Source organism: Mirounga angustirostris, unplaced genomic scaffold (assembly GCF_029215605.1).
Source record: "Mirounga angustirostris isolate CCGP_5_RB_7025 unplaced genomic scaffold, mMirAng1.0.hap1 SCAF_4, whole genome shotgun sequence".
NCBI lineage: Eukaryota > Metazoa > Chordata > Mammalia > Carnivora > Phocidae > Mirounga > Mirounga angustirostris.
This window is the reverse complement of record NW_026991712.1, coordinates 156159220-156181872: the sequence shown is the minus strand read 5'-3', so window position 1 is coordinate 156181872 and position 22653 is coordinate 156159220. Positions and strand designations below refer to the sequence as shown.

At 44.9% G+C, this 22653-nt stretch overlaps 1 protein-coding gene across 10 annotated transcripts in view; it reads left to right on the top strand.

Moving 5' to 3' along the window:
- Window positions 1-22653, top strand: part of ST3GAL3 (ST3 beta-galactoside alpha-2,3-sialyltransferase 3) — a 184069-nt gene that overhangs the window by 65945 nt on the left and 95471 nt on the right. For 4 of the 10 annotated variants that reach the window (XM_054512918.2, XM_045897882.3, XM_064589297.1 and 1 more), the window contains exons 3-4: window positions 4302-4349; window positions 22303-22345. In XM_054512918.2, the coding sequence (XP_054368893.1) occupies window positions 4302-4349; window positions 22303-22345 (91 nt within the window). Of the gene's footprint in view, window positions 1-4301; window positions 4350-16242; window positions 16366-22302; window positions 22346-22653 lie in introns of those variants that run through there. The other 6 variants (XM_054512919.2, XM_054512914.2, XM_064589300.1 and 3 more) reach the window with 4 other exon arrangements.

Here is a 22653-nt window from a genome sequence, read left to right as displayed (position 1 = left end):
TAAGGCGCTCATCTGCTTCCTGCTTACTCTTTACGTACGCCTGTCCATTTTATTTTTATTTTAGTTGTCAATTAACTTGTCCGTCTTCCTTGGCTCTTATTCGGCCCCCTGCCTCTAGTATCTGGCACAGGGCCTGGCACATAATTGACATTTGATAATTGGCGGGGGGTGGGGTACGGTGGGATGGGAGTGGGGAGAGGGAAGAGAAGAAGAAGAAGAATTTTTAAAAGCCCAGTCTTGGGGTGCCTGGGTGGCTCAGTTGTTAAGCATCTGCCTTCGGCTCAGGTCATGATCCCAGGGTCCTGGGATCGAGCCCCGCATCGGGCTCCCTGCTCCGCGGGAAGCCTGCTTCTCCCTCTCCCACTCCCCCTGCTTGTGTTCCTTCTCTTGCTGTGTCTCTCTCTGTCAAATAAATAAATAAAATCTTTAAAAAAAAAAAAAGCCCAGTCTTTTCAGGAATTGATGTAGCTGAGATATATTTCAATGGCATGAAATAAAAGGATGACCTCAGTAACTACAGGAAAAAGCTGAACAGCTTTTTGGCATGTACAGTGAAAAATGAAGGCAATCAAGAACCTTCCATCCTTTTGCGTTGGTACTGGTGAGTTAGAGGTTAAAATCCTACAGGTGGATTAGAGAGTTCTTTTTTTTTTTTTAGTTTTTAAAAAATTGTTATTATGATGATACTATAAGTAATACATGTTCACTATACAAATTTTGCAAAAACACAGAGTAGAAACATTACCTATAATTCTTTCACCCAGAGACAGCCACTGTTAGCATTTCATCTTGCTGCTTTTAGGCTCATTAAGTTTTAGTTAGTCTTTCACTTAATTTTAAGCCTTTCTTCTTGGTTTATATTGAAAAGTTTAAAAAAGATTATTTCAAGGCTGCTTGAGAGTACAAAGAAGGTAAATTGCACTTGGAACGGTACTTGTCAACTGCAATAAAAATTCGAGATGCTGTTTTTATTGTTGCTCATGTGGGCAGTGAGCTCCTCAGGAAGCTGGTCCTAATCTTCTCCAGGTGGCTGCAGCCTCTAACCTAGAAGCTTCGAGGCCACTTTTCTTATTCCCCTTACGCTGATTTGTGTACATGCCTTTATTTTCCTAGGAGGAGGCCACACCTGAACCCCTGAAGCTTCACTGTTGAGGGACAGTTAGGTTGACTTAAATCGAATGAGAATCTATATGCAGAATGGATTTTTTTTCCCCCAGCTCCTGAAATACCACTTAGGTCACATCACCTTTGAAAGCAAGCAAGGACATTTACTGGTTTATTCCTTTGTTGAAGAAACACATTGACCACTTTCTGTGCGTCAGTCACTGAGTGAGGCATCATCGCCTCAGAATGAATACACGTTTCTTGTCCTCAGGGAACTTCAAATGCTTAATAAGAGGAAAAGAAGTAACCAGGCATTATGAGAAATAACATGATAATATTATAGTGATGTCCTGAAGAAGAGGGTGAGCAGAACTGACCAGGGAAGGCGTCAGGAAGAGGGGATGATTGGGGTGCCTGGGTGGCTCAGGCAAATTTATAGAGACATAAGTGAATCAGTGGTTGCCTGGGGCTGGAGGTGGGAACGTGTTGGGACTGTAAATGGGCATGGAGGGATCTTTTCGGAGTGATGGAAATGTCGAAAAATTGCACGTGGTGATAGTTGCACAGCTCTGTAAATTCTCTAAAAAAATCATTGAATTGCACATTTAAAATGAGTGAATTTTATAGTATGTAAATTATACCTCAATAAAGCTCTTTTAAAAAAGAGAGAAATAAGGGGTTCTCTTCTGGAAGGGCAGTAGCATTGAGAGAAGACAGATGTGTGAAATGTTGATAAAGAAGTAGAATTTGTAAGAGTCAGACATTGGTTTTATCTCACAGAGGTAGGATGGTTACCTGTCAGATCAGCCAAGTGTCCTTCCTGGGCTTCTACATTTTTGTAAAAAGACATCAACCCTGTCATCTCCTTGGTGGGTTTCAAAGCATATGTATCTGCCCTTAACTGGCAGTATAGACTATCTGCCTCTGGATCCTTATCAAAAAGGATCTGTGGGGTGCCTGGGTGGCTCAGTTGTTAAGTGTCTGCCTTCGGCTCAGGTCATAGTCCCGGGGTCCTGGGATCGAGCCCTGCATCGGGCTCCCTGCTCAGCAGGAAGCCTGCTTCTCCCTCTCCCACTACCCCCTGCTTGTGTTCCCTCTCTCACTATGTCTCTCTCTGTCAAATAAATAGATAAAATCTTAAAAAAAAAAAAAGATCTGTGGTCCATTCATTTCTCTAGGCATTGTTATTCAGCAAATGGCTATTGAGTGCCAGGCATTCTGCAGATAATGGAGCAGGGGATCAAGCAGGTACAGTGTCTGCCTTTATGGATCTGATAGTCCAGCAGTGGGGACAGATGTTACTTACAGTTAAGGTAACTATTGGGTTGGATTTCCTTGTGCGATAAGAGAAAATGACATCAACCTGAGATCCGAAGGATAATGCTGGGGTGGGAGTGGGGCTCTAGACCCTGGTCCTATATGCATCCAGCTGGCTTTCCTTGGTGGTGAGTGAGCCTTTGGAGTCCGGGGTATCCGGGGTTGTCTTGGGCCTTAAATTATCTTGGTGTTCCTTATAATTTTTATTGAACTATACATTGGCTTTATGCCATCATTTTGTACAAGCTCGTGTTGGAAGAGATAGCCATACCAGATTCACACTCACTTATTATAGAAATGCCGTAGAAGTTACAGTCTGCAACATCATACAGCGTCCCCCTTTTATTGTTGGGACCCATAAGAGAAATTTCCTCCTGATGACTGTTTAGTATTTGCTTTTATATTTTGGCCTTTTAGTCACTCAGAAGCATCCCACTCCATCGAGCTTCAGGTCTCCACACATGGCCATCTCTCTGCCTGGAACGCTCATTCCATTCTTGTTAGGTTTAACCCCTGCTTACCTTCAGCTCTTAGTTCAGGTGTCACTTCTTTAGGGAAGCCTTCCCTAAACAATACCCACTCCCCTTCCTAACTAGGTCTGGTTCTTTTTTTATTTTTTATTTTTTTTAATTTTTTTTTATTCTTATGTTAATCCCCATACATTACATCATTAGTTTTAGATGAAGTGTTCCATGATTCATTGTTGTGCACAACACCCAGTGCTCCATGCAGAATGTGCCCCCCTCAATACCCACCACCAGGCCAACCCATCCTCCCACCCCCCTCCCCTCTAGAACCCTGTTTGTTTTTCAGAGTCCATCGTCTCTCATGGTTTGTCTACCCCTCCGATTTCCCCCGCTTCATTCTTCCCCTCCCTTTATTTTTATTTTTTAAGTAGGCTGCACACCCAGCATGGAGCCCAGTGCAGGGCTCGAACCCATGACCCCGAGATCGAGATCTAAGCTGAGATCAAGAGTCGGATGCTTCACTGACTGAGCCATCCAGATGCCCCCTTGGTCTGGTTCTTAATTGGAATGTTCACAGCACTCTTTTTTACTTAGTCAGTTTTTAGTTGGATGCTTTGTTGTTTGGTAACTTTTTTTGTCTCTTAGACTGATGGCAGGGAGATCCATGAGGAGACCGTGCTTCTTTGTTTGCTGCTGTATCTCAAAGTTATAGTATAATATCATGCCCAATAAATATTTACTGAATGGTCGAATGAATGAATGCACTGTGGGCACTAAATCTTGTCAACTGTTCATTTCCTCCTTTCCTTTGGTGGTTTGGGAGCTCCGGCCTTCTTGATTCTACCTCCAGTTCTCATGGCATGCATTTTGTGTACTAACATTCCCCTGACTATATACTTCCTTTCTTGACTTCTTCATTTTTAAGTTCCAGTGTGTACTGTAAATTCCTGTAGGCCACTTTAAGCCCTTTGGGAGAAGAAATAATAAACAGTTGGGTATATGAATAGGAAAAGAAAGGGAGAAGTCAAAGGGAAATGTTAGTGCCTTTAACCAGATGCAGGAGAGAAGTTTTCTGTTGTATTGCTTTAATTTTATTTTCATTTTAAGAAGGGGGAAAAAAAACATGTCCCCTAATTTGGCAGGAAATGCCTCTGAAAAATTTGGGGCCTGTCTCTGCCCTGCTCTGCCCTCTTCCCGGTGGCAGAAGGCTCGGGCCTGGGCTCGGCAAGACCTCCTTGGCCCAGTGGGTGGGTGGGCATGGACCTGTGGATGTTGTCTGTGCAGCTGAGTGTTCCGATCCAGTTGACTTTCCCTTGGGGGAGGGTTTGGGCAGAGTTGGTGGGAACTTGGTTTTTGTGTTTTTTTTTAACTCTAAGAAGGAGAAAGAAATGAACTTGTCCTCTTGTGTTGCAGATTCAGTGGTTCTTTCCTTTGACTCCGCTGGACAAACACTAGGCTCAGGTACCAATCCCTCCCTCTCTGTCCTTTCGGCACTCAGCACTTGGCCACATTTGAAGTGGAGCCTGGTGAGGTTGTGGGGAGGGTATCTGGGGAGGGCAGTGGAATATCTCAGAATGGTGGGAAAGTCTTCAGAAGCTTTTCTGGGGACTCATGGTCTAGAAAGGGGGTGCAACATCCAGAAGACTTTGCCAGTTGCTTTAAAAGTGGGCACTGGAGGAGGAGTTTGGGTAGATGCTCCCTCCTCATTCAGAGTGTTCCAGGCTCATATAAAGGGTATGTGTTTTCTGAGCACATATTGTGGCCCAGAGAGTGGGGCAGAAGGCATTGAGAGACCCCAAGCTCTGGGGATGCTAGAGAAGATAATTATCAGGGCTCTCCAGCAAAGTGTCAGGCTGATGAGAGTATGACAGCTTCCTGAGAACATGCACTGTTGCATGTTTGCACGCACGCCCCATATGCTCAAATATACCCCTGCCCCAGGACGCGCACTTACTGTGCACTTGTACCAACCCATGTGCTGGGCCACAGATGCCCTCTCTTCCCCGTGTCTCAGCACAGGACACACAGACTGACATGCCCACTCCTTGGACACCAAATCCCTCCGGCTCGGTGGAGCTTGGCTCTCCCAGGTCGGAGGCAGTCTCCCTGCTTCACATCACTGTGCTGTTGGCGGTGAGCAGAAAGAGGCGTCACTTCGAGTCTTCAACTTGCTGCCATTACTTTGGTGTGGGAGCCCCAGGATGGCTTTACTGTGTGAGAAGAGCACCTCTGGGCATCAAGCCTGCATTTTTAGTTGAAGATGGTGGTTCTTGTAATGGTGGGTGCTGCTTGTGAGTAACAGGGAGGCTTGCCTGGCCTGCTGAGGGCAGTTAATCCATTTTGCTGTCCTTGAATGTTCACAAAGCAGCTGTGAGGTTCAGGCAGTTGTGGATGAGGGGAAAGATGAGTTCAGAGAATGCAGTCACGGCTCTGCCTGTTTACTAAGGGCTTCCTATGTGCCAACACCGTGGTAGGTGCTTCAGACATGTTTTGCAAGGTGGATAGTGTATCTTTGATTGTAGATGAAAGAAACTGATGCTCTGAAGGGTAAAGTAACCTGTCTGGGGCCACTCAGATCTGTCCACCTCTGCAGCTCATACTGTCTCCCTTGTTATCTTGCTCTCTCATACCTCATATGCTTGAGATGTACTCCACCCAGATGCTGAGACAAGACAGATCACTTTAAGAGAGAGTGGACAGAGAGAAAGTTTTTAAATAGACACAAAAGTTGTGTCTACTTTTATAGGAAAAGATTGATCAATTTTATTACATTAAAGTTAACTCCTCATTAATCAAAAAGACACCATTAAGAGAGTGATAAAAGCAATCCAGATTGCAAAAAAGATATTTATAACCCAACCACCCAACAAGGGGCATGTTTCCAGAATGAAGAACTACAGAAATCAATAGGAATAAAGAAACAACCCAGTATCGAAATAAACAAAAAGGCCTAAGTAGGCACTTCACAAAAGGGGAAATCCAGATGGCCAATAAACTTATGAAAAGGTGTTCGATTGCATTTTGCATTGCTACCTAGGGAAAGGCAAATTAGGATTACAGGGAGATACCACCGCATCTCTACTAAAATGGCAAAACTTGAAAAGCTTGCTATTCCAGTGTTGGTGATGATGTGGTACAGTGGAAGCTCTGAGTCTACTGGCCAGAGGGTAAGCTGGTTACAACCCCTTTAAAAAGACCATGTAGTATCTAGTAAAATTTGAATATACACATACCTCATGACCCGGCTTTTCCTCTCATGGATATATTCCCTACATAAATGGATGCTTCTGTATGTACCAGGATATGTGTACAAGATACGTGTATAAGAATCTCTGTCATTGGATGCAGCTAAAGGCCTGGACAGGTGCATTTAGCAGCTATTTGAGGACTCTGAAATATCAATAGTAGCAGACAGATTGGGGAAGAAGACTAGAATTAAGAGTGCTGCCACACAGTCAGTGAATTTCTCATTTTTCCCCTGGTGTCCCATGTCCTAGACTCAAGCAATGCACATCAGGGCACAACCAGAGGGAATTTCAGAAGACCTCTAGTTAGGGCTCTGGGGCGGGAAAGGGGCTCTAAGGCTCAGGCAGAGGGGAAGTCTTCCAGGGGTTGTCTTCTCCTGTGTTCTCTTGTGCCTTAGTCCCCAGGCAGTCCCACGGTAGTGGTGGTGGTGGTGGTTTCAGTGGCAGCATGGGGTCTTCAAGCACCTAAAACTGAAGGAGGGAAGCCTTCCTCTCTGATCAGAGGACGTGTAATCCCAGGAGGGTGGGGTGAAATCGGTTGCTTTTTTTCCCTCCGCCTTCCTGCTGGTTGGATTTGAGTAGTTTGAGAAATGTGTGGCAGAATGTGGTAACTGAGTTCCCGGCTTTGAGGCCAGAGAACCAAGAAGGGGAGGCCTAGTGAACTGGAAGGTGCAAGGAGAAAACAGAGGGAAGAATTCAGGAAAGTGATTCCAGAAAGTTACTTACAACCTTCTGGGCTAACCCCTGAGCTGTGCATGCATGCGTCGGATTCTAACCAACATACCAAAGACTTTGAGAACTGATCTGAAAGATAGACCACTGCCTGAGTCCCAGACTGGACAGTGGGTGGCGCCCACAGAGGACATACCTGAGTAGGCTTTGAAACTGGAAGTGACATTGAAACCACAGCCCATGGAAGGCTGGTCAGAACTTGCCACCTAAATCCAACCTGGTTGAGAGCCTGGTAGAACAAAAATGTCAACATTCTCTACTGGATTTATTTATTTATTTATTTACTTACTTACTTACTTTTAAAGATTTATTTATTTTGCGGGGGGGGTGCGTGTGAGTAGGGGGAGGGGCAGAGGGAGAGAGAATCCTCAAGCAGACTCCCTGCTAAGCACAGAGTCTGACACGGGGCTTGATCCCAGGACCCTGAGATCATGACCTGAGCTGAAATCAAGACTCAGACACTTAACTGACTGAGCCACCCAGGCGCCCCTCTCCACTGGATTTAAATAAGACCTGAAGTTTCATAACTTCATATTCAAAATATCCAAGGTATAATCCAGAACTACTTATCATGTGAAGAACCAGGAACATCTCAACACAGATGTTGGAATAATCTGACAATGACTTTAAGTAGCTATTATAAAAATGTTCCGCAAAATAAGAGCAAACAGTGTTAAAACAAAAAAGATAGAAACTGTTAGGCCCTCCCCCCCCCAAAAAAAGATATTAAAAAAAAAGATAAAAAAGAACCAAATGGAAATAAAGGGAAAAAAATACAATACTGAAATTTTTAAAAACTCAACTGAATGGACTCAATATCAAAATAGAGACGAAGAGGAAAGAATCAATGACCTTGAAAGGAAAGCAATAGGAATTATCCAGTGTGAACAACAAAGAAAAAAGAGTTAAAAAGTCGAGCAGAGCCTCAGTGATGAGTGGGGCAATACCAGAAGGTTACTGTCTGCTGTTGGAACCCAGAAGAAGAGGAATAGTGCAGTGCAGAAGAGACATACAAAGGAATAATGGCTAAATCTCCCCAGATTTGGTGCCCACATGGGGTTTATCTGTTAACTGGTGAAGAAAAAGTATTTGACAAAAATTCAACATCTACTCCTGATAAAAACTCTCAGTAAACTTAGAAGGGAACTTCTTCAACTGGATATGAGGCATCTCCAAACAACCTACAGCAAACAGCATACTTCATGGTGAGAAACTGCTCTCCCTCTGAGATCAGGAACCACTCCTGCAAGTCCTAGCCAGTGCAGTAGGACAAGAAAAAGGAACAGTGAGAATACAGATTGGAAAGGAAGGAGCAAAACTGACCCTTCTTGTAGGTGACATGATTGCCTCCATAGAAAATCTCAAGGAATCTACAAAAAAAACCCCTCCTAGAACTAATAATTGAGTTTAGCAAGATGATGGGATATAAGGTCAAAACATAAAAAATTAATTATATTTCTATATACTAGCAATGAATAATTAACAATTAAAAAAAATTAACAGCAGCCCCTCTCCAAACCAAAATACTTACATGTAAATCTAATGGAATGTGTGTGGGATCTGTGCACTCAAAGTGGTTCCTCTCCCATTTTTTTTTTTTTTAAGATTTTACTTATTTATTTGACAGAGAGAGACACAGCGAGAGAGGGAACACAGCAGGGGGAGTGGGAGAGGGAGAAGCAGGCTTCCCGCTGAGCAGGGAGCCCGATGCGGGGCTCGATCCCAGGACCCTGGGATCATGACCTGAGCCGAAGGCAGACGCTTAACGACTGAGCCACCCAGGCGCCCTCTCCCATTTTTTTGTCCCCGTCCCCCCAAGTGTTCAAGCCACAGACCTGGCAACCACTTTGATTGTTGCCCCTCCTCTCTCCCTTTCTCACTTTTTCTGTATTCACAGTGTGTCCTTGTCCAGCCTTTTTCTAGCAGCTCTGTCCAAGGTACCATCTTCTCTCCCCTGGGTAAGGAAACATCTACTGGTGTCTCTGCTTATTTGTCACCTCCTGGTAGTCCATTCTTCACACTGTAGCCAGAGTGATTTTTTAAAATGTAAGTCAGATCATACCTTGTTCCCGCTGAAAGCTCTCCATTGACTTCATGGTGCACTTAAAATAAAATCCAAACTCCATGACCTACAGAATCCGACTTGCCGTCTCCCACTCCGGTTTCTCTGGAATCATCTCAACACTTGCGTGTTAGTCCATTTTGTCCCTCACTGCCCTCAAGCCACATTGGCCTTCCTGCGAGTCCGTGAATAGGCCAGGCCTCTTCCTGAGTCAGGGCCTTTGTGCTCAGTGTCTCTTCATCCTAGAATGCTTCACTCCTGCTTCCTGTGACAATCCCAGGTCTGTGTTCAGATATGCTCTCTGCAGGAAGGCCTTCTTGGACCACTGCACCTAAAGTAGTCCATTCTCTTGACAGCCAGTCCTTCTTTAAGAAGGTATGTCTTTATTTCTTAGCACTTATCCTTCCTTCAAATTATCTGCTGTTTACTTGCTTATTGTCAGTCTCTCCCAGTAGAATTTGGCTGGGGACCTTGCCTGTCTTGTTCATCACTGTGTCCCTGGAACTTAGAGAACAGTAGCTGGCATATAATAGGTGCTCAGTGAATATTTGTTGAATGAAGAGTAGAAAAATAGAAATGGTGATGTCCATCATGCAATGGGTACTTAAGGATTACATAAAAAAATGGCACATGCATATGGTGGAATACTGTATAGCCATTAAAAATGATGATGTAGACAACCCCAGTGCAGCTCTTCCTACCCACAGGTCCTATGTCTGTGCCTTAATAAAACTACCTTTTTTGCACTGAAAAAATAAAGATAAAAAAATTAAAATGATGTAATTTTATTTTTATTGACACAGAAGACATTGAGGATATTGTTGAGTGAGCAAAACAGGAACAAAGAGCATGTATATTGAGGCCATGAGTAAGTAAACTTATATATGCACATTTACACATGTATTTATGGAAAGAGAGATTTCTGGGAAGATTTTCACCAAAATGTTTACAGCAATTAACTTTAGATAATGGGAATTTCAAATGATTCTTAACTTTATTCTTTAAAAATCCAAATGAAAAAAAACTTATTTTATGGTTAATAAATAGCATGTGTTAATCCTACAGCTGGGAAAAAAGAAAATTAATTTTTTTGGAGACAGGGACTCTGTCTTATTTTTTTTTTTTTAAGATTTTATTTATTTATCTGAGCGAGAGAATGGGAGACAGAGAGCATGAGAGGGGAAGGGTCAGAGGGAGAAGCCGACCCCCCGCTGAGCAGGGAGCCCGATGTGGGACTCGATCCCGGGACTCCAGGATCATGACCTGAGCCGAAGGCAGTCGCCTAACCAACTGAGCCACCCAGGCGCCCAACTCTGTCTTATTTTATATAATAGTTGCTTGGTAATTATTTGTACTTATCTGCCCTACGAGGTGGTAAGCTCCATGAAGTTTAAGATACCAACTGCAGAGTGAGCCACTTTTGCTATGTCTTGTCCCAACTGCTCTTTTGTCATGTCATCTGCCAAAATTCTCTTGCAGCTTCGTGCAAGATGCCCTGGCATGGTCTGGACTGGACACACTTGCTAGAATAGAATTGAATTCCCTGCATGCCCTCCTCAGGGCATGGCTATTTTCCCAGGACAGAGGAGAAATAGGGGCATGACGCGTTTGCCACACTGGCTGGGCTGGGGCTCCAGCCTCCCAGTGAGGTTCCACTTTCCGTTGGCCCCAGGTGTGTCACGCTGGAGAAGAGCTATGCTGTGCTGGGACGGAGGGTACCAAGTCACAGGGGACCACAACTTACCAGGAGCTTCTTGCGAGCCCTCTCCCCTCCCCCACACCAGTGTGCACCCATTTAAGATTGGATTTCAGTTTGTGAACTTCTGAGTTATTTTACTGGGTCACTTAATTTAGTCTAGGTCAGTGCATTTTTCTGTGTTTATTTTATAATATTGCTTTTCCTATTTTAGTTTGTCTTTGATTAATTGATCCTCCATTATGATTTATTTCCCTGACTTGAGATGATGTGGGAGTTGTTTGCATTTTGGCCAGCCCCTCTGGGCTGTTGCTGATTCCCATGATTCCTGTGGGGGCCTGGCTGGGGCCTTTTGCCATCACCCTGGGGCAGAGGGGTGGCGGTAATAGATAATTGCTCTCCCAGCAGCTACTCTCTTCATATGTGGGTCTGCAGTTCTTGTAGCCTCTGAGAGTCAGCGTGGCATAATTTAAAGAAAAGAAGCTTCAGAGTCAGACTTGGGTTGGTTCAGCTGGTCCACTTACTGGTTGGGCATCTTGAACATGTTCTTTCTGCTCTCTAAGCCTCTGTTCCCTCATCTGTAGAATGGAGACAGTGCCTGCCCCGTAGGGGCTTAAGGATTAAATAGAGAGTGTAGGTAAAAGTACTGAGAGTAGTGTGAATACGCAGTAGGTGCTCGATAAACAGTCATTCCCCACTTTCTCCCTTCGCCTGCTGTGTCTGACCGTCCATTTGCAACTGTTGCCAACTTTCTCCTTCGCCCAAGCCATGACCTATATTACTTCTGTTTAATACAGCTTATGACTGTTTTTGGAGACTGTGCAGTGCCATTCCTTCGGAAATGAGAGACCTGTTTCGGTTAAGATAGGTCCTTGTTCCATTTACCCCTCAGCCCTTTGCACTTAGCAATTCATCATAGCTCAGAGACTGGAGCCAAAGATGACCCTTTTAGAGAAGATCTGGCTGCAGAGCTTCTTCCTTAATGTGGTTGGAGTTTTCTTGCCTTTTGGCCTGTCCTGTCTGGTTTGCGTGCATATCCATATCTTTTTTTTTTTTTTAAGATTTTATTTATTTATTTGACAGAGAGAGACACAGCGAGAGCAGGAACACAAGCAGGGGGAGTGGGAGAGGGAGAAGCAGGCTTCCCGCTGAGCAGGGAGCCCGATGCGGGGCTCGATCCCAGGACCCTGGGATCATGACCTGAGCCGAAGGCAGACGCTTAACGACTGAGCCACCCAGGCGCCCCATATCCATATCTTTATCCCATAAACTTTATATACCCCAGTAGTGTTCTTCAGACTGTTCCTCTTCATGGGAAATGTTCACCGATGTCATCAGCAGCCATTAGTTACTAAACATCTACTTTGTGCGGATTATAGGGACAGCTGATGGGATTTTGTGGTTGTTCTTTAGAATGAAAAAGGGAAGTGGGTCCCTGGAGACCAAAAATGCCAGTAGCACAGTTGCTTACGGTGCACACCTGTGTTCCAGAAATTCCATTCTGGGGCTCCGTGGCCTAATGATGAGGCTAGAGTAGGATACTTGGCTGGGGGAGGTCTCCCTTCATCCTAGAATAGGATCTCGCTATGTAGTGCGGTGTTTCCAGCTGTTCACACGTGAGAGCAGAGGTTGAGAATGATTCTGTTCGTACACCATGCTAAAATAAACAGGAGGGCACTTAGGGTTATCGAAATCGGGCATTGTGAGAGCATTTATAATCTTCTTTACAGAATTATGAACAAAATGAAATACAAAGTATTATGGAATATATTAAATGTTGAACACAAATAGGCATTTTCAAATTTTTAAGTGAAAAGCTTGAGCTTATTTCAGTGTTCATAATTTTTTATATCAGGGTTTATGCCTCAGAGGTGGTCAGTTTTCATAAATGTTCCATATATGCTTGAAAAGAAAGTGTATTCTCCACTTGTTGGGCGTAAGGTACTCTGTATATCAGTTCAAATTTATTAATTGTTCTGTTCAAGTCTTTTGAATTCTCATGGATTCTGTGAGCCTGGTTTTTCACTGGTTCTTGTGTTTCCCATTATGATGACAGGAGACTCGTATATTTCTCCTTGTAATTTTGTTAATTTTGTCTTACAGAGAGAGAGGTTTCATCACCAGGTGCATACACACTTTAGTGTATAGTCAGTCCCCTTTTGTTTATGTCCAGTGTCTGAACCTTCTAGGAGTTTGCATGAGCTCAGAACACCGACTTGGTCCTTTGGAACGGCAGTGGAAGAGTTAATGGTTAATTTCAAAGGCTGTAGCCATCTGAAAAAGCACTGCGCGCATTCATGGGTCTGACGTGGTACAGGTGTGGGAGAAGAGCAGCGATTTGCATTATCCGTGCCACTTCCCACCTGGAGCCAGGCAGAGGACACACGTGTGCTCTTTGGTCGGGGATTTTTATAATGCTGACCTTTGCTAAGGTCCAGAAGCTAAGGCAGGAAGCCCAAACCACCAGACTAAACATTTCTCCTTCACTGAATAGCTGTGGGCTTGCTGCTTTGACACCTGGGCAGAGAGCACCTTCAGGCCCGGGGGGGGGGGGGGTGCTGCAAATGCACATCAGCCTACGTTGTGCGCAGCTGACTTGCGAGTCCCAGGGTCTTCTGTGCTTACCACAGATTTGGCATCAGTGGACAGCCGGTAACACCCAGGCTTTACTGCCAGCTTCCCCAGATGCAGATCAACCCTGAAGAGTCGGTACACTCACAACAGCATTTCTGTTGTCTAAGCTGCATTCACATGCAACTTCAGAAACACATTTGTATACAGTGAGATATTCTGGGATCTACAGCCTTGCCCGCACCTGATAGTAAGAAACTCTGCTCCTGTGTCCCAGAGTGTTATGCCTTTGCCTCCCTGGTTGCTTTCTATTCTAGTTTACATTTCCTAAAGATTAGACTTCAGCTTTCCTGCTAGTCTGGGAACTCCATGAGGAACAGGGCACAGATCAGACCACCAGTAACCAGCTCCTGAATGTGAGAGTGCAGTGCTGGTCGGGTCCGATCTCTGGCTGCGCTGGACATGGGGTTAGTCACTCAGGAGCCTCAGGAAGTCTTTGTGGAGAAAGTTAAGTTTTAGGCTTTTATAAATGACAGGAGGGAATTGCCTGGGCAAATGTGGAGTCCTCAAAAGGGAACCCCAACGTAAAAGCCAGGAACGGAAATGGGGGAGGAGTGCCTAAGAAGAGCCAGGGCAGGTGACTGTGACGTAATCATCCGGGTGGGCTGGGAGCGCTGTAGAAGGTGGCCGGGCTAGTGACAGGGAGCTTCAGCTGCTTCCACCATTGGTGCACAGTTCCTGGTGCCCCCTGCAGCAAGGGGTGGAAGGACACAGAGAATCCAGGTCTTAGGGCTACTCATTAGGCTCTCTTGGTCATCTGGTCACTCCTTTCATTCTTCCATTTGTTTAGCACATTGATGGAATACCAACCTCTGTGCCAGGCCCTATACAAGATATATCTATAGTTAGGATTGTTTAATTGCAAGCAACAGAAACGGAACTCGGCTAACTTAAAGAAAAAGGAATTTACTGGAAGGTCATGGGTACCCATAGAACCAAATTAAATGTCATACCGCTGGCCCTCAGAAAGAACACGAAGGGCAGTGCCAGGAATCTAGATTACAACAAACAGTCCATTCCTTCACCCTGTTTTACTCCCTGGCGCCACTCTGCTTAAGAGGGAAAGAGTCCAACTAACTAACCTAGCTTTTGTCAAGTGCCTCTGCTCTGGGCAGGCAAATCCTGTTGACAGTCTCACCACTTGCCTGTAGGAGAAGAAGGGCAGTTCCTTAAAAGAAATTCAAGGGGCTTGTTTCCAAAGGAGGACAGAAGTGCCAAGAGGACAAATGATTGTTAATGCTCTAACACTGTGTTAGAGGAGCATGAAAGAGGGGGCACAACCTAGGCAGGAGGGTCAACGCATGCTCTTCTGAAAGAGTAGATTTGCACTAGGGTCTAAAGGATAAGCGGGAATTAACCAAGTAAAGAGGACACATTTCAGACAGAAAAACACTGCTTCTAAGAAAAAGTCTTATATTGAAACAGCTCGTGGCTTATTCAAGGAACGGAAAGAAGGCCGGAATGGCCTGAGCAGAGAGCACAGTGGGGAAGACAGTGCAGTTGGAGATGGAAAGGTAGGTAAGGGCCAAGCCAAGAAGGTCCTTGTAGTGCTGCTGAAGTGCCTGTTAGATTTTGCTTTGACAACTGTATCTTGAAGGATGAGTGGGTGTTTGCCAAGTCAGCAGGGTGAGTGAGGGCATTGCAAATAGAGGAAACATTGTCTGCAATAGCTCTCAGGCAGAAAGGCTGCCCAAAGGGGAGTGGCAGAAGGCGAGGCCGGGAGGACAGGTACAGAGAGATGAAGAGCTTGCCGCACGGCCTGAGCAACAGTGCCCATCCAGGAAAAGCAGTGACCGCAACGTAGGGAGGAGGATCTGTATTTAGAAATGAGAGAGGGTGCACCAAACATGTCTTTCTTGGAGGACTGAATGGTAATGGTACTAGCAAACAAAACAAAAAATAGGGCTGGGGGACAGGGTGCAGATAAGTCTGATTTGCGGCATTTCGAGTTTGAGGTGACCATGGGTCACTTAGGAACAATGTGTAGAGAATAACCCAATGTGGAAAGGGGTTGGGAATAATGTTTTAAGTGAAGGGAAAAGCATGTACGAAGGCCGGCCTAGAGATGTCAAAGATACTTTGGAGGAAAATAAAGTAGCTCAGTCTGGCCAGAGCATAGAATTTGGCAGGGGCAGAGTGGGGGTGGTGCAGGCACTCCAAGAGTAAGGTTGGAATGGTCGCTATAGATCAGATCCTGATGGACCTTATGAACCAAGAGACTGAGATTCGTTCTTAGAACAATAGAGGGCATTCAGAGGTTTTAGGCAGTTATTTTTTAAAAATATTTTTTATTTTTTTTTTAAGATTTTATTATTTATTTATTTGACAGAGAGACACAGCGAGAGAGGGAACACAAGCAGGGGAAGTGGGAGAGGGAGAGGCAGGCTTCCCGCGGAGCAGGGAGCCCGATGCGGGGCTCGATCCCAGGACCCTGGGATCATGACCTGAGCCGAAGGCAGACGCTTAATGACTGAGCCACCCAGGCGCCCCTTTATTTACTTATTTGACAGAGAGAGAGAGAGAGGGAGAGAGGGAACACAAGCAGGGGGAGTGGGAGAGGGAGAAGCAGGCTTCCCACTGAGCAGGGAGCCCGATGCGGGGCTTGATCCCAGGACCCTGGGATCATGACCCGAGCCAAAGACAGACGCTTAACAACTGAGCCACCCAGGCGCCCTGGCAGTTATTTTTTTTTAAAGATTTTATTTATTTATTTGACAGAGAGGGGCATATTAAGCAGATATGACATGACCATATTTGTCCTATAGAAAGATAGCTCTGGTCACATCAGGAAGAATCTGTTAAGACAGGAAGCAGGTAATCCAAATGAGAGGTGAAGCTGGCTTCTTAGTCAAGGATAGTAAAAACGGACAAAAGTAAGTGGGTTTGAGATCCATTTAGAAGATGAAATTAAAAGAACATGGTAATTCATGCACCCCAATGTTTATAGCGGCATTATCTACAATAGCCAAATTATGGAAATAGCCCAGGTGTCCATCAACAGATGAATGGATAAAGAAGACGTGGTATATATACAATGGAATACTACTCAGCCATAAAAAGGATGAAAGCTTGCCATTTGCAAGGACGTGGATGGAGCAAGAGAGTGTTATGGTAAGTGAAATAAGTCAGAGAAAGACAAATACCATATGATTTCCTTTATGTGTGGAATTTAAGAAACAAAACAAATGAGCCAAGGGGAAAAAAGAGAGAGCGAGGCAAACCAAGAAACAGACTCTTAACTACAGAGAACAAACTGGTTATCAGTGGGGAGGTGGGTGGGGATGGGGGAGATAGGTGACGGGGATTGAGGAGTGTGCTTGTTGTGTTGAGCACTGGGTGATGTAAGTGTTGAATCACTAAATTGTACACCTGAAACTGATATTACACTGTATGTTAACTAACTGGAATTTAAAAACTTTTAAAAAAAGGACATGGTAATTAAATAAGAAGGAAATAGGAATCAAGGAATTCTCTCAGGTTTCAAGCTCGGCAACTGGATGAATAGTGGTACCATTCATTAAGGCAGGGACTACAGGAGAAGAACCAGGTTCTGCACGTGTGAGAGTGGTGAAAGAGAAATCTGTGTGGGGCAGCCTGAATTTCAGGTGTCTGTAGGAAGCAGATATGTCCAGCAGACAGCTGGGTATACAAGTTTGGACCTCAGGAGAGGAAAAGCTCAGACTGAAGACTGAGACTAAAGTCCACTTTGCTCTGATCTTAACCCTACAAAACTTAAAAGCAAGCCTTGAAAGGATCAAACTTTTAAGTAACTTAACTGCATCTCAAAAATAACTAAGGAATGCACAGGGCGCCTGGGTGGCTCAGTTGGTTAAGCGACTGCCTTCGGCTCAGGTCATGATCCTGGAGTCCCGGGATCGAGTCCCGCATCGGGCTCCCTGCTCAGCAGGGAGTCTGCTTCTCCCTCTCCCTCTGCCTACTTGTGTTTTCTCTCTATCTCTCTGTCAAATAAATAAATAAAATCTTTAAAAAAAAAAGAATTAGTAGGCAGAGACATTGAAACATATTCCCTATCTTCAAGAAGGTAGAAGAAAACAGAATATTATGGGAAGATATATAAGATATAAAAAAAGAAATTTAGAGATGAAAAATAGTGTTTGAGATGAAAACTATACTGAACCGAAAGCAGTTAGACACTGCAGAAGATAAGAGTGGTGAACTAGAAGATATTTCAATAGGAATTATCTAGAACAAAATACAGAGAGCAAAATTACTGGGAAAAAAATGAATAGAGCATCAGTGAGTGGTAGAATGTCCAGCGGCCTAATACTTGTGTCATTGGAACCCCCCTGAAGAGAGGGGAGAGCAAAAAAATTTTTGAAGAAATAATGGCCAGAAATTTTTCAGATTTGGTTAAAACCATAAACCGATAGATCCAAGAAAATGGATCTATCCATTTTCACTGATATCACATATCAGTGAACCCCAAACACAAGAAAGGTGATGAAAACAGCACCACAGCACATCATCCGTACTCCCCCCTCGTGTCTGCCAGAAGTTGGCATTTGAGAGGAAAGCCTCCCCTTGAGAGCTGCAGGAAAAGCGAGGTCTCACACGGCAGAGCCAGGCTTCAGGGCTGCTGGGAAGCAGAGGGAGGTGAGCCAGAGGGCATTATGAGAATGATTTTAGGAGATTGGTGAGGGGAGGAAAAATCCCACAGCGGAATGAGGATGAGAGGAAAAAAGTCCACTGCCCATTTCAACCGTGGCCCATTTCAGGTAGTCTGTGGCCGTACCTATTGTATCCAGGAGATTCAGCCAGCTCTGAGTTTTCCAAAGACTTCCTCCCGTTCCCGAGAGCCTGCATTTGTTCAGGACAGCACATTCCTTCTTCTGGTAAATGCTCCTAACCACACGTGTCATGTGGGAATCATGATTTTTTATAATCCTTGTCTCCTGTCACGGTGATGAGAGCAGGCGTGAGGAACGGATGCACACCAGGCCCTTTCCTGGGAGTTTTGCCATTAGGAGCAGAGAGATGGAGTCTCTGTCCATTTTCAGAGGCAAAGCTGAAGATGTGTGCCTAAAAGTTGCTGGCAGCATGTTTTCTGACAGGAAGGAAGCCGGTCGGGGAGAGTAATGGCTCAGGGAGGCCCAGTGGTGTTCTAGTCACTTTCTGTGGTCCCTGAAGCCCTCTGCACCCTGGCCCTTTCCACACTTCGATTGTGTGAACCGTTAAATTGCCCTTTTTGCCTAAATTAGTACAACCAGTATATTGAACATTCAAGACACATCAGGGAATAATCAAAGCCGGATTCATTTTGTCTCCCCGTGTCCCCTTAAAGTGTTTTCAGTGTGGGAGGTCCAGAGAATTTTTTGATACCGCTGAGGTAATAAAAATCCCATGGTCACATGGAGTCACCAATTCCAAAATTAGAGTATCCAGCCTTATGTAATAGCCATAGCTTTCAATTCATTCAAAGCTACAGTGACCTCCCCTCCCTGCACTCAGGGCTTCGTACCAGCAGGTGCCTGACCCTGGGAAGGGGATGTGCCCTGCTTGGCCTTCTCCTTGCAGTCCTCCCCAGATGCTGCCTGCAGTTTCTGACCTCTCTGGAATTGGTGGGGAAGGGAGAGAGAGAATGGGAGCAGAAAAGCCCTAAGATGCCGTTAGCACTGTCTCAGCTGTTGAGTGTTTAAAGCTAACGTTTGTGGGGTGCTCTGGTAGGCATTTGAAGACCCCCTCCAACGGGGGACCTCTGCTGTGCAGTTCCCCTGATGGGGACAATGCACTCACCAGAACCTTGTCATTCCTTCTGCAGCTCCTGGGACTCGGTGTCTGCCCCACTGCTCTCTGCTGCGGCCCTGGCCACCCTCTGGACAGGTGTTTTGGAAGGGACCTAAAACAAACCCACACCAGCTCATTCACACATCCTTTTCTACAACAAATTCTAGGGGTGCAGGCCAGTTCTAGTGCATCTCTCCTTCCATCCAGCCCAACTCGTGTCCTTTACACTGGTCAGGTGGAAGTCAGGCACCCAAAGTCCACCACGTTCCTCACTCTTTAAGGGTCAAAGTGAAACTTCCCTCACCAGGCGGGAGGGAGAGACAAGTACTACCCATCCTGCCCCTTAAGTGAGATGGAGTCCATAGCACTGCTGTCTCCAGGGAAGCTGTTCAAATCCTCCCTCCTTAATTGCTCAGAGCCAGTTACTTTTATAACTGATGTAGGGAGGGCCTTTCGAATTACGTAACAAGCTTTCAGATATTTCCCTTGAAAATTTACATCTCAGTCTAGAACCTCACTTTAGTGTCTGGAAGTTATCATCCCAGAGGCTTGGCTGAAATACTGTTTCTTAGAGAGAGTGAGCGAGTGAGCGAGCAATGGGGGAGGGGGGCAGAGGGAGACAGAGAATCCTAAGCAGGCTCCACGCCCAGTGCAGAGCCTGACTCAGAGCAGGATCTCACGACCCTGAGATCACAACCCAAGCCGAAATCAAGGGTCAGACACTTCACCCACTGAGCCACCCAGGCACCCCTGAAATACTCTTTTTAGCATCGTGTTAGACTAATTTGATCTGGATATATGACCATCGTGACCAAATAATCCGGGTAATAACAGTCAGCAAATATTTATGGAGCATCTACTGTGTGCAGCCACGAAAGAGAAATGCGTCCAGTCCTCATGGGCTGCCAGCCTAGGACAGAGTTTATAGACCCTGAGCCCCCTGGCTGAATCCTGCCCATGGACGTATTTTGGGTAATTCTCATGATCTTTACGTTTTTCTTGAATCTGTTGCTAATAGTTACACATTGAGAAGATTTACCTTCAAAGATCCAGATTCTTGGCTTAAAAAAAAAAAGTCAGAATGTGGCAACGCTGGGCCTGCATCACTGCCTGCCTTTGTTAGCTGGCGCCGGTGGATGCTCCCCCTTCGGCAAGGCATGGAGTCTCCAGATGGGCTCCACTCCCTCTTGGCTCTGTGACCCAAAGGCAATGTCAGTTGCCATTTATCATTGTTGGGCTCACGCCGTTACCTTTCCTTAAATTACAGAGTAAAATGAAATACCTCTGGTACTCACGTCTCTTAAGGGAGAAAACAACAGTCCAAGAGAGCCATCAAGGGAATTTCTTTAGAAATGCAAAGTGTTCTTATCTATTTAATATGCAATTAGTATATGCATGTGTAAAACAAAACTTAAGATGCCACTGGAAAATAATCCATAGATATATCATTATGGCCACTGTACAAAAATGCATGGTGAAAAAAAGACATTTCAACAGGATTTGTTTTTAATGCAACTAAAATCAGTAGTATGAGTTACTATGGGAGAGTATCACATTCCCCCTCCTTCCCTCATTTGTGTTATGTCCTTGCGTGGTCCTGACATCTGAGTTTGCAACAAGGGGAAAATGTTCTCTGGTATCTCTGGAAGGAACCAGCCAAAGCGTGGATTCATTGTATGTCCAAGGGCATCCTAGCTCGGGTCCGAGGAGCAGTAGCAGACTAGTTGCCCCAAGGTTATGAGCACATGGGGGAAAAGCAACAGATGTGGGCAAGTTAATGAGATTTTCTTTTTTTATGGAATGATAAATAGGATTGCTGGAAGAGTGTTAACCTTTGAAACTAACCCTTCTTGCAAATTTTGTTTTCAGTTTATTTTTAAAATTGAAACCTTTTTTTTCTTACTGACTTTTATAGGTTCCTGACATATTAAGCAAAGTCTCCCATCCATTTATCTGAGTTAGAGCAAAAGCAGAATTATTTTGAGGAAAGGCTTTGACCGCCCAAGAGTATTCTCCTGGGAGGCAAGCTTCTGTTGGGCTGTGTGTCCTAGCTGGTATCTTCAATTTTAAGAAGAGGAATTACTCTCTCACTGCAGCTCTGCTGCTTAAGAAAGAGTTCAAATCTGGGCTTTACTCGGCCTTGCAGAATGGCTCCTGCGAGGTACTTGTCAGGATGTGTAACTTCCTTCTCTTGGCCCATCGTGGCTTATTAAAGCCTGAGTTCCTCAAAAGCCTTGCTACATGGTCTTTTCCATTAGTTGTTTGGTCTTGGTATTCTGTTTTATCCTCAGGTGAAGCCAGCCCGACTGAGAACTGCATTCATAGGCTGCCTTATTTTGATGTAGTCACTCTTTACACACACACACACACACACACACACTTTGCAATCCTTGAACAAAGATATAAGAAATAATCTTATGACACTTCTCAAGTCTTAGTAGCAGGAATAGCTGTGATTCTGCTGGTTTATTTTATGAACACTGGAAACCATTTTATCAGGGCTTCGCATTTAGCTTTAGCTGTGAGAAATTTTGGGGGTAAATCTATAATCTTCCTCCAGCGAGCACATAGGACCTTATAGGTCATCCGGTTTTGGTATTCTTATCCTGGCTGTATTTTATTATTTTTCTTATGCTTATTTCCTCCTTTGGTCCCAGATACCTTCTTTTTAAAAATCTTGTACTTCATACAACTTTGTAAAACCGCTTCAGCTTCATTTTAGAATGAGGAAAGATGTAAAGAACTTAACCTATTCATGATTTATCATTTGTCGTAAACATCTTACAACTTATTTTCAGACTTCATTTTTAGTTTCCTCCTCTTTATGTAATCAGAACTGTCAGCTTTTTGTGGTTGTCATGAAGAGGATGGGTTCATTGCCATGGATTTGAAGACCCCTTGGCTGCCACGCCTTCACTTTGTAGTGAACACGGCTGCTTCAGCAAAAATTATGATTCGAGCTTAGAGGAAGCAGAGATTGCTTCTGGCCCTGTTACTTCTCCGGGGGTCCGGTTTTGTGGTTTAAGTAAATTTCAGTCAAGTACCACATTTAAACAGGAAGGCAGTTACAGCCAGCATAGGACCGTGGGCCCAGAGGGTCTGGGAAACACCTGGCATTGAACCTGGTCCTTCATAAAACAGGTGTTCAGCAGGAGTTCTGTGACTTAGATTTAGTCGTGGCTCATGTATTTGGCTCTGTTCCTTGAGCAGTTGTCTGTCCCCATGGTCTGTGTCTGGGGAGTGCAGTCTGCAAGTGTCAACAGTGGCTTGACTTCAGTGACATTTCCTGCTTTTCTTTTTCAGAGTATGATCGGTTGGGTTTCCTCCTGAAGCTGGACTCTAAACTGTGAGTAGAATGAGAAGGCGCCTTAACTCTGTGGTAGATGTCTCTGGGAGCTGGGGTCCAACTTTGAAGGGTCACCTGCTCCGTTCTGTGTCTGTTGGGGGACTCCCTGGGGCCTCTGGCCTCAGTCTGTCAGCAGACTCTTGTACCGTTTGTAGGGGCCCAGAGAGGACGGGATTGTGGGTGCAAACATAAAGCCTTTGATTTGGCTGGCACAGGCAGCTCCTGCCAGGTTCGAGGGACAAGGAGGCCCCCGGAAAGGCTTCTGCTACAGAGCAGAGGATGGTTGAGTTACAGCAGGAGGCAGAGGC